General features: G+C 48.4%; 1 protein-coding gene across 1 annotated transcript in view; it reads right to left on the minus strand.

Annotated features, from left to right (window-relative positions):
• The window catches only part of Pdpn (podoplanin), a 31,562-nt gene extending 24,169 nt beyond the window's left edge, over nt 1–7,393 (minus strand). The window contains exon 1 of the mRNA XM_005409891.2: nt 7,085–7,393. Coding sequence (XP_005409948.1) covers nt 7,085–7,151 — 67 coding nt within the window. The 5' untranslated portion in view covers nt 7,152–7,393. The remainder of the gene's footprint in view (nt 1–7,084) is intronic.
• Nucleotides 7,394–12,547: the final 5,154 nt, after the last annotated feature.

Here is a 12,547-nt window from a genome sequence, read left to right on the forward strand (position 1 = left end):
AGTTCAAAGGGTCCAAAAAAAAAAAAAAAAAAAAAAAAAAAAAAAAATTTTTTTTTTTTAGGGTAAAAAAAAAAAAAAAAAAAAAAATCAGTGGGGCCTAGTGTTACCCTCTAGGAGCCAGCAATTCTACTCCTAGTTATATGAGATGTGATAGAAAAATACAGTGAATGTTTAAATTTTTTAAAAAAATGATTACAGTAAAAGACACATTGCTACTAGTTTCCCTTGCTTTGCACACACTGATCCCATTGTTCCTGCCCTGTTGTGAAGCGGTTTTGGCAGTCTTTTTTCACGAATGTCTTTACTTACCGGGTCCTGGCTGCTTCATTATCCTGAATCAATTCCAAACATTTACCTTTTATGGTCATTTTAACTCTGGGAAAGAGCCAGAGGTTGCACAATGCTAGATTTGGTGAATAAAGTGGACGGGACAGATCTTAATGCTTACCAGCCCGCTTTTCTGTTAGATGGCCCCGGGCATAAGCATTCACTGGATTTTTTATCACACCAGTAAAGATACTCACAAAAGAGGACTTCCAGAACTGACAGCAGAATTATTCATAATAGCCCCAAGTGGAAACAACCTAAATGTCCACCAGTTGGGGAATGGATAAACAAGCCTCTTGGAATATTACTCAGCCATGAAAAGAAAAGAAAGTCTACATGCTACAGCATGGATGAACCTTGAAAACATCATGCTACCTGAAAGGAGATGAGCACAAAAGGATGCACACTGTATGATTCCATTATCTGCAATGCCCAGAACAGAGAGAGCCGCAGGGACAGGATGTTGATTATCGGTTGCTGGGCTGCCAGAGGAGAGGAAAGGGAACTGACTGACTGCTAATGGTTTGGGCTTTGGGGAGAGAGGAGATGGATCTGTACTGAAATTGACAGTGGTGGTGGCTACACAACTCTGTATCGAATGGTTCACTCAGAAGCAAGTATGTGAACTACGTCTCCATAAAAATATTTTAATATAGTGATGAGTAGTGTAAGGGGAGAGTAATAAGAAATTGGAAAATGAGGAAAGAATAAAGGGCAATCAGGAAATACTGAGCGGCAAATCTTGCGGGCTCTTATTGCCCCAAATTTAATCTCCCCTCCCCCTCTGTCGTCCCCACACTGTCTCTTTAGCTGCTGACTCCACACACTGCGCCAGTCCCACGAAGTACAGTACATGAGATCTCACCCATTTTCTCCTGACAGTCTTGGCCCCCTGCCCTCATTCCCTGGGGCCTGCAGAACGTGCGTCCCTTTCCGTGATGGATGCATGCGTCTCCCCAATTTCTTGCAGTACCTCACCTCCCTCCTACCTCCAGCCAGCCATCACCCGTCTGCCCAGTCCTCGAAGCCCTTGCGTCTCCCCACATAAAACCCCAGACTGGTCTCATTTCCGCGGGTTTCCTCAAACAGCTTCTTCTGCCTGGATTTCTCTCCAGGGTGCCTCGTGCCTGCCAACCCTACCATCTCACTCAGCCAAGCTCGAGTCCCGCCTTCCCCACGAGGCTTCTTCCAGCTGCTCCCAGCCACAGGAATCTCTCTCCCTGGCATCACACTTCATCTCTTTCTTTTTTATTTCTTTAAGTGGCACATACCTACATACATTTAGGAAGGACAGCGTGACACATCAATATGTGTATCTCATGCATAATGATCAGGATTACTGTATATACATCACCTCCAGCACTTACCAGTTCCTTGTCTTAGGGGCACTCAAAATCCTTCCTACTGGCTACCTTAATGTGTGTGAGTCATTGTCAACCATAATTAATCTTACTGTGCTCTAGGGCATTAGAAGTTTCTTCTCCTATCCGACTGCGTCCCTGTACCTATTAAACTATTTTCTCTCTATCCCTTCCCCCTCTGGCTTTAAAAACCCTTTTTCAGTAATAGAAATTGAACCCGCAACTACACACTAAGCTACATCCCCAGTCCTGTTTTAATGTGTATTTTGAGATAAGGTATCACTATGTTGCTCAGTCTGGTCTCAAACCTGTGATCCTCCTGCCTCAGCCTCTCAGAGTGCTAGGATTACAGGCATGTGCCACCCTGCCCAGCTAACTCTAAAATTCTTAATAGAATGTGATTTGTAATTGCTTACAGGGATTGCCCAAGCATCCTTTAATAAATCCTAGTATCAGGTACCTATATAATCAACCAGAACTATGTATGTAACAAAATCAAAATGAGAAAAATCATGACAGTAACAGGACGTGATGCTGCCGTGTAAGAAGTACCTGAAGCAATCAGCTGGCTGGCTTTTCTGGATGTCCTTAGCAGCATCCACTCCAAGCACAGGCGATTGCTTAGCTGAGCGGTTAGGGGTACAGGCTCTAGGTTTGAGCTGCCTGGGTTCAAGCCTCACTATTGTCCTTTACCAGCTCTGTGTCCATGTGTAAATGAGCCCATCTCACTAAGTCTCTCAACTCATCTATAAAATACAAATCCTTCCAGCCTCTTAGGTGTGTTTTGGGAGGCTGGACTGCCGTGAGGCACTAACACACTCCCAGCACTCAGTAAATGTAAACGTTGAAACACTTCCCATTCACAGCCTAGTTTTCTTGGCTTTACGGATTCCCGTTTAATCTTATTATGGGGCTGATTGGGCTCAGATGAAACTTTCAGTTTAACCAAACTTACAAGACGCCAAGAAACCATAGAAATTCATAAGAGCAGAAAGTGGTTTTCTGGTGTTTACGCATTCATTTGTTACACCAGGCATCCCTTCCTCAGAAGCAAAATTAAAAACAAAGTAAAATGAAACAAAAAACTCTGAGATGCTGTTTGGGCTAAGGGTGTAGAATACAAGCAAAGGGCAGGGCTGCTGGGCCGATTTCTAGACTAATTCTCATTGAACCACCTTGGTGGGATCAGAATTCCCCCCGGCCTCCAGATCTTTCACACTAGCTCTAAGCAGGGGTAGCGGTCACCTTGTTCCCCATTTCCTGACCACCCAGCAGCTACTTAGTAAGCAGCTACTCATTAAATAAATGAATTTCTAGGGCAGAGCCAAGTTTCAGAGCAACAGATCCTGTTCCTTTCCCCTCCCTTTCTGTATTCCAGGGAGGACACTATGCATTGGGTCGAAGCCTTTCTTAGGTTTGTCATGTTCTATTCTCCTGGACGGAGCCTGTTGATGAACTGTGGGAAATGCCCCGTTCTTACCAGTAATGTTTACAAATCTAGCGTGCCCCTTCCGTTTGCTACTGACACTCCGCGAAATTGGCAGGCCACGACAAGCCGCCAGCATGACAAGGGTGCTGTGTGCCCCAGTGTGCCCCAGGGCGGGTCTCTCTCTCTTTTGCCCAGGGCATTTTGTAGCTCCGCTCCTCCGGACAGAGGCCAATAAATAGCACATCTTCCTCTGGGAAAAAGGGATTCTCCTTTTAAAATGTTTTTGCTTTGTTTCAAACTCCGCTCAGTTTTGCATTGCCCTAACAGTTTTAGTTTTCTGCTTCTCTAAGTGGACGAGTTGGCCGAGGTTGTAAGGCTCCACGTGGGCTTGGCTTGATTCGCTCATCCAGACCAAAAACAAGGGCAAGTCTGGCTCCCTCTTCCTATTGAAAACTCTAGGGAGTCTTTTTCATGGGCCGGCAGGCTGAGGACAGCCTGGGCGATGGGCGCCTGGGTTAGCCTAGTGAGGAGGGAACAGCCGTTGGAGTTCCTGCCTGGCGTGCATTCAGCAGAACCCCTAAACTGTTCCCCAAACTGGCTCTAACTTGCATCTCTTGGATTAACTCCCTAATCACTTTCCTCCCCACCCCAACTCACAACAGGAAAAGAACTGAAAACCCCACAGAGAGCTTGAAGTCTCCATAAAAAGATACTTAAGGCAAATCTCATCTTACCATTGGCTGCAGATGTGCCGGGGGTACCCCAGCCATTTGACTCTTCCGGCCCAAGGCTCCCGCTGAAGAGTCCTTGAGAGGTCCTGGGGTGGAGGGAGGGCAGGGCATAGCCCGAGAGTTCCACAAGGGTGCTACTGGCATCTGAGTGCTCTCTGCCTCCTCGCCCTCCCCCGGAATACCTCCACAAGTTACAACCTGGCATGCTGGCTCTCAGAAGCCAGAAATATGACAAGTATTCCGATAAGCCCCTGGAATTTAGAGTACAGGTTCATCGCCACGTTGGTGCAGGGCGCCCTTAAAGCCAGGTGTGCCCCTCTTCAAAGTGTGAGTGGTTCAGGTCCTGCACTAGGGCTATCACAGGCACTGGGAGATGCTTAACACCTATTTGTGAAACGAATTAATGAATCCTGTTTGAATGCGCTGTGACAATTTCATTCCTAGAGAAGGCGTAGGGTGAGTAATTCATGTAAAGGAGATTATGCATCTTTAGGAACTTTAGGTTTCCATGTTGAAGAGGCTTCAAATCAGGCTAGCCTTTACTTTCAAGTTCGATCTTCTTTCTTTATGGCATAATAGTGTAGTCAAGGAGCCTGAGGTTTGGAGTCAGACCCGTTTTCGAATCCCAGTCCTTATTCTGAGATAATAGTGTATAATTTACAGGCTTTGCGAAGATTAAATAAAATAGCTGGTGACATTCCTCTTGTGCGGTGGGGGATGGGAATGCAAGGGAGGTGAGGGCCTTCCTGCTGGCAGAGCCTCCAGCACCATGCCAACGCTTGGGATCTTTAAAATTCCCTGGTAGGGTCAATGGCATGCTGCTCATTTCACAAAAACAGAGAGGGGGGAACAGTTTCCTTCTATTTGGACACATCTGGTCTTAGTATTCCCCTGCCTGGTCACTTTTTAAAAAAAAAATTATTTGTATTACTACGTGTTTGCAATACGTAATGCTTACATTGATCATGGGAAGTTAGTACATGTATATAACATATCTTAATCCTTTTTATCTCCTTTTTCCCTCTTTTCCTTCTTACTTCCCCCACCTCTTGATCCCCTTCCCATTTGCATTTTTAAAATGTGCTTTTCTATATTGAAGGCTGTTTAGAATCTTATACACCTGGGTAAGGGATAGGCCTCTCTCAGGAGGCCTACTAGCAGACCTGACCTCTATTAAATGCCTTAAATGCAACAAAAGCTCTTAGTAACTCATGAAGATCACAGGGCCTCCGAAACTGGCAAGAATTTCAGGGAAATCACAGGGAAATTTGTTTGCTGCATGATTAATCCTGAGTCCTGGAAAAAAGCACACATGGTTTGCAGAAAGTGGCAGCTTGCAGAATTGCACAAAATAAACTCACAGGCAGGCCTTGAGGTATGAGAGTTCATTCAGGGCGAGGGTGGGGTCTGACAGTTGAGGAAAATGCCAGATGCGGGGACAACAGCCCTCCTTTGAATCAACTGACACCCAAAGACAGGACACCAGGGGCCAGAATATAAAACCCAGTCAGATTATAGCACTAGGAGAGGGAAAACCAGGAGGGCGCTGGATCCTAGGAGAAGGATAATAAAATTCATCACTATAATTGCCCCCCAGCCTGGCTTCCTGGCAGGAGCCAACAAAAGCTCGGCTCAAAGAAGTTATTCATCCATATTCAACTTGCCTCACTCATTATTCTCAGACAAAAACCCTACTGGGTCTCAGCTCTCGGCTGGGAGCAGCCCCCCTTGCAGCCTGCTTGCCCCCACCCGGCTGGCCGCCCCCGGGCAGCCTTCTGTCTTTAGCATCAGCGCTCGCAGTCCAGATTGCACACTTCCTTTTCCAAGTAACTTTGACTTTCAGGATGGAGTGGAAGGTAATTAAAGCTAGCGTTCGCCGTGGGGAAGACAAAGGGCGCCGCCCGGCCGCTGTCCTTCCTGGAATGTGGCTCAGGTAGGGGCCTTCCCCACCTTGCAGGGGTGAGCACCGAACGGTGTCATGTGCACAGTGTCTCGCCAAAACGGAAATGGAACTGAAACCCTGAACTTAAAAGAGAAGTTCCAAAGATAGGACTGCCTGCTGGGAATAGCTAGAGGCCCCTGTCAAAGAGACTCTGTCAGACTTTGAGGAACTCTCCGTATAATTACCCTAAGGCTAAGGGTTCTTATCTGCAATGAATTAAAGAAGCCTAGATTAGCTCCGCCCCTCCTGCAAACTCCTGAGCAGGAGTCTTCTGGGCCTGGGTTGACCTGGGCCCCTAAGATTTTTTACCTTTGAGCACAGCTCAGCAACCTCCAGCCCCAAAGACTGCTAGCTGACTTACAATCTCTTCCACCAGCATTTAGTGAGCAACTACTACCATCAGGTGTTGTTTCAGCCCTGCGGGGTCAAGGCTAGGTGTATCTGGGCCTGTAGGGCTTATATTCCACTGGAAGCATACAAATAATGCAGGAAAAGAAATAAAATATTCCCAATTGTTCGTAGAGACCACCCACCACGACTGGGCAGACAGGCAAGAGATGAGGGACAAAGCAGAGGACCCAGGGGAAAGGAAGGCGTAGGTAGTGGCCTCATCACCGGATGGAGTCTGCGGAAGGTCTGAGGAGTCACACGCACACACAAGTTCAGTCACTGATATTGGCTAAGTTCAACACAGGGTCCCCAGCCCGTGTGAAGCTAAGCCTCCATAAAGATCCACCAGGTCTGCGGTATAGCTCAGTGGTGGGGAATCCTCTAGCTCGATGGAGGCTCTAGGTACCACGCCAAGCACCGGAACGTCTCAAAGGAAGACAGACAGACAGATGCACATAAGTCTCCGTGCACAGGACCAGCTCAAAGCCTTCCCACACTCTATCCTCCCTCTCCCTCTGCCAGCCCGTGCCGGGGATGGGATCCTCAGTGTGTCCAAGCTGGCGCAGAGGAGAGATCCATGCCACTGGCTCGGGGAAACTGCCTCCTGCCCCCGCCCGCCTGACGTCTCTCGGATCTCGGTTATCCTACCCTCATCCCCCCTGAGCCGCTCCTCGCACTCAGGGGCTGCTCCCGCCGCACCCACGCTGCTGTTACTTTGGGAGCCGGCGCTGGCGGAGCGGCTGGCTCTTCCCCGCCTCCTCCGGGCGCGCGCCCCCTCCCAGCTCCCCGGCGCTCTCCTGGGTAACTTCAGATCCAAGCCGGGGCGGTCCAGCAAGTCTCGGCTCGCCGGCTGGCGGGTCCCCTCCAGCAACCGCAGGCGCCACCCGAGAGCGCGGGCGCTTACCTGGCAGTGCCGGGACCCAGAGCGACGCGCCGCCCAAGATCCACAGCAGCACCGGCGCCGTCCACATCTTTCCGGCCGGCTAGTTCTCCGCGGGGCCCGCAGCTAGCTCTTGGGGCGCCGATGAGAAGCTCCGCGGCTACAGGCCCAGCCCCGGGACGCGACTCCGGGCAGGAACGCAGCGCGCGGGAGCGGGAGCGGGAGCGGCGCCCAGCTGCACCGCCCGAAGCGCACTGCACGGCGAGCAAACTCCGCAGCGGCCACCCGAGCGGACTCCGCATTTATCCCCGCGACGGGGCGGGAGCTGTGGGTGTGGGGTGGTCTCAGCACCCCCCCTGCCCCCGCCGCTGGGCCCGCCCCCGGGCTCCGTTTGGCCCGCGCCACAACGATGATCTCAGGCCAGGTTTAAAGTTACAGGGCTGCAGATGCGCGGCTCAGCCCCTGGCAGAAGTGGGCTTTGTATTAGCAAGGAACGGGAAAGGGCCACGGGCAACAAGTGGGGTTCCTTTTAAATTTTTGTTTATCTGTATTTTTACCCCTCTTCACATTCGGTTTTTTAGCCTACATTTTTCTTGTTTGAGGCAGAAGTGAGAAGTAAACTGTTCCTTGTGTGGTCACTAGTGGGATTGTTCTTTTGTAAATATTGAATCTGATGTCTTAAGCGGGGGGAAAAGAAAGGTTGGCTGTCACGCAGGAGACGGACAGGCGGCTGTGCTAGTCAATTGCACCCTTGTCCAGGGGACCCGGCTGCAGGCTCCCGGCTGCTCCAGATCTGGGGCGGGGCGGGGGGGGGCGGGGCGGGGGGGGGCGGCCACTCGGTGGCTTTGGCAGCGTTGAACAAAGGCTGAGCTCCGCGCCCCCCCCCACCGGCCCCCCACCCGCCGCATTGGGGAATAAAGTTAGGGAGCTGCTGCCTGGCCTACGTGAGCAGAGGGATCAGGCCAGGCCAGGGGTCACTCCCTGTACCTGGTCACTCACCTGTGCCCACTCCTCCCTCTTAATCCGGGGGTTTGACCTCATAATTCCCACTTTATTGGTTTAAGCAATCTTTCCTGATCTCCGAAACTGGAGATCAGCAAAACAAGAGAACTTTTTTTTTCCTTCTAAATTTTTTGAATTAAGAAACCATTTTGAGAGGTGTGTGAGAGCAGGATTTTGAGAAGTGGTTTCAGCTCCATGCCCAGAGGACACAAATTGCACTCTACAAAAGGACCTGCAGATGAGTCTCCAAGGCCACACTGGCTTTCAGAACTTCTTTTTTTTTTTTTTTTTTTTTTTTCCTGAGACAGGGTCTGTCTGTGTATTTCAGGCTGGCCTTGAACCTACTATGTAGCCTAGACAGGCTTCAAACTCAAGGTGATCCTCCTGCCTCAGCCTCCTGAGTGGTGGGATTACAGGTGTGTGCCACCATGGCAGTCTTAGAACTTTATCTTTGACTTTGATTCACAAATTCCTCTGTCACAAGAATCCCATAGAGACAGGCCCTGGAAGACCAGAGGGAAGGAGTCCCTTTCTTCGATATGAGAATAGCAGGTGGGAGAGGGATGCTGGTCTTGGGCAGTGGGGTCCAGGAGGGACAAAAGCCGGTGGTCAGACCAGCGTTGTGACAAGGGACACGGGGATTTGGAAGCCTCAGTGGGGAGGAGTATGTGCCGCAAGATTTCTCTCCATTCTTGAGAAACAATGTGAAGGGTCTGGACGGTGAGGCAGAGATGGGATGATGTCACTGCCTCAGCTGCTTGTTGACTTTGTCTGGTTCCTGGAACGTGCCCTATCTCACTTAATCCTCAAACAAACCTTTGGTTAGGAACATAACTCTCAAGGGGACTGCTGTGCTGCTGACTCAGAGCCCCCCCAGTGCAGGCAGATTGCTCCACCCCATTCCCCAAATTTCTCATTAGGGATGGGGCCTGAGAATCTGTTTTCCTTGGGGTGATGATGATGGTGGTGATGATGACGATGACAGTGATGATCTTGGGACCCCACTCTGAGAACCGCTGTTCAGAGGACACCACGAGAATTGTCCCGGTCCTACAGCAAATCAGGGGTAAAGCCATGGTGTCCATTTACTGGGGATCAGCTTGGGGCCTGCTGCCAATGTGCTGCTGTGCATAGGGATCTGGTAGGGGAGGTCTGTGTGTTGTTTGCAGGGAGCAGAGGGCTTCTAAGGGGGACCTGGCTATGGAATGAGGAGTTGCCAGAGTGTCCCCCAGGGGCCCTACATTTCGGGGGAAGCTGGAGATGATGTTGGGGGTCCTCATACTCCCTGAGTTATTTGAGCTCTACACAGTCCAGAGGGGATTTGATAAGACTGACCATCAAAAACTTAGATAAAGATTTATATTAAATTTTAAGCCACACTTTTTTTTGTTGTACTGGGGATTAAATGTAGGGTCTTTGCATTCAGCAACATCCCTAGCAATTAATTAATTAATTTTATTTTAAGACAAGGTCTTTCTACATTGCCCAGGCTGGGTTTGAATGAACTTTTTTTTTTTTTTTTTTTAACTTAAAAGGGTAAAAGAAGGATAACATAGTAATAGGGGGATTTACTGAATTACAGACAAAGTGGTAGGACAATATCAATGTTGAATGAATTTTTAATGCCCTTGCCTCAGCCTCCCAGAGCGCTGGGATTGTAAGCATGTGCCACCACATGCCAGCTAACCCGTACATCGTTACACCAGCTAATCCTTACATCTTGATATTTTTGATACAGGACCTGGAAACTTTCTAGGTATACTTCAGAGAATCGCTATCACCAACAAATATTCTTTCTTAGAAGTATGTGTGATTATTAATTCTTCATTATAAAGATAGGCATTTATTAAGGAAGATATATAGAAAACAGGATAATTAAAGAAATTAGCATATACCTAGAATCCCTTGTGTGTTTATCTGGAACTTTTGTTTTGTTTTCTGTCTTTTTTGTTTTGTGGTGCTGGAAGTTGAATCCAAGACCTGGTGCGTGCTAGGCAAGTACTGGGCCTCTGAACTATATCCTAGCCCCTTGATGTTCTCTTTTGACATAATTTCAGATTTATAGTTTGCCTACCAAGTGCAAGGCCCTGAATTCCATCTCCAGCACCACAGAAGAACAAAAAGAAGGAGGAGAAAGAGGAAAAGGAGAAAGAAAGGAGGAAGAGGAGAAGAAGAAGGAGAGAGAGAGAAGGAAGGAGGGAGGGAGGGAGAGAGAGAAAATCGGAAGAATAACTCAAGAACTCCGAATATGTTTTATTTCCCCTTATTTGCTCCATCCTCTCACTGCATTTATGCCCACTGTGTATGCTGGCTTCATTCTGAATCACTAGGACAGCCTTGGAGATAGTAAGTCCTCCATCTGAAATACTTGGGTGTGAATTTCCAAGATCAGCTATTCTTTTTCACAATACATCAGGATTATCAAAGGCAGGAAATTCAATACTCAAAGGTTACTACTGGCTAAGGGCATAGCTATGTGTCAGAGCACTTGCCTAGCACTCAGGAGGCCCTGCTTTTCATCCCCATGACAAACAGAAAACATTACTACAGTGTAAGCCAGGCACATGATGTGCGGGTTCTGCTGCTGGAGGTGGAGGACCTCATGATCTCTGGAGCCCAGGAATGTGAGAATTTGAAACCAGCCTCTGTAATATAGCAAGACCCCTCCCCATATACATAACATATAATGTTTAATATAATAGGTATAATAACACATAATATCTGTTATATGTCCAGGCGTAGTGGCACATCCCTGTCATTCCAGCTACCCAGGAGGCTAAGGTAGAAGGATTACAGGTTCAAGGATAACTTGGGCAACTTAGTGACACCCTGTCTCAAAAATTTTTTTAAAGGGTTGGGGTTGTAGCCCGGTGGTAGAGTGTTTACCTAGCATGCAGGAAGACCTACCTTGGTTCAATTCTAGCACTTAAAAAATACATACTTACATTTTTTAAATTAATAAATGAAGTAAACATTGCTGTTATCTGGTCCTTAGTCCACCCTCAAGTGTCAATGATTGCTGCAGTAATGTCCTCAGAGATTACTTTTTAAGGCTCTAATCAAGGACTGCCCATCGTGTCCCACTGTTATGTTTCCAGACCATACAGGACACAGAAGCCATTCTTCGTCTTTCGCCAGCTTGACACTTTCTGAAAGGTGCAGCCTTGTTAGCTGAGGAATGCCTTGCAGCTGACTTTGATGTCGCCCTGGGATCAGATTGAGGGTGAACTCCTGGCTGGATGACACAGGAGTGGGGTCGTGCCAGTCCCTGATCCTGGGGAGCATCACTTTTAGCCCTTCGAATTCCAAGCACAGCTACACTGGCCAGCCTCTGCCCTTAACAGCGGCCGTCTCACGTTGGAGAGACAGTGTCGCAGACTGGCTAGCATCTTGGGACTGCAGGCTTTTGCTACTCTTTTTTGCAGTGCTAGAGATCAAACCCAGGACCCTGTGCATGATAGGCAAGCACTCTACCACTGAGCTATACCCCAGCCCCCCCAAAACTTATTTTCATCTCAGAAAATGCTCCAGAATAACATTTGGCATGGGTAGGAATCGGCCTTTCAGCCGTCAGTGGGAGAAGGGTCGCTGTGGAGGAATGGTGAGAGAAGCAACCCTGGAGTACTGAGGCTTGGAAATGGATTCTCATGAAGCCATCCTGCTGGCAGTGCCCTGGGGAAATAGGGCTGCCTCTGTCATTTGAAGATCCCTGCCCTGTCCTAAGTTGGGCTGGATCTCCTCTCAGCATAAACTCTGCCACACCCCATCCTGCAGTAGTTAAAAGATTAAGCCCAGTGTGTCCCCAGGTGTGGTGTCTCCTCCTCCCTTTGAGGAGATTGGGAGCTGCCTGAAATCAGGGCTCTAGCTCATTCAGACATTCATATATTTCATTTCATAATATGTAGGCAGGAAGTGCAATACTGCATTAGCCTCTGCTCTGCTCCATAGATGTTAGTAAGAGGAAAGCTTGTGATTTTCTCCTTTGGAATGGCATCACCATAAAGGAACTTCAGCAGACCAGAGTTTGAGTCAGGAACATGTGATGTACAATCAGCCAGCCCAACTAGGTGAAGATAAAACCAGGAGGTGATTCCTGTGGCTTCCAGGAAAGGCCTGCTGATACATCTATGAATCTTGGTGCTTTCCCAATCTCCTGTAAACTAGCTGAGGAAATCCACTCCAAAGAAGTTCATTCCTGAGCTTAAAGATTTGATCCTTTTGCTCTGGTATGTGTGTGATGTGTGTGATATGCGTGGCGGGGGGCGGGGAGCACTGAGCCATATCTCCAGACCTTTTAAAATTTCATTTTCAGACATGGTCTCAATAAGTTGCCCAGATTGGTCTCAAACTTGTGATTTTCCTGTCTCTTTCTGTTTTAACATTCAGATCTTTGACCCATTTTGATTTTAGTTTAGTAGTGGTGAGGGAGATGGATCTAGATTCTATCTTCTGCATGTGGTTAGCCAATTTTCCCAGCACCATTTG

The sequence above is a fragment of the Chinchilla lanigera genome, unplaced genomic scaffold (assembly GCF_000276665.1).
Source record: "Chinchilla lanigera isolate Chin_1 unplaced genomic scaffold, ChiLan1.0 scaffold00126, whole genome shotgun sequence".
NCBI lineage: Eukaryota > Metazoa > Chordata > Mammalia > Rodentia > Chinchillidae > Chinchilla > Chinchilla lanigera.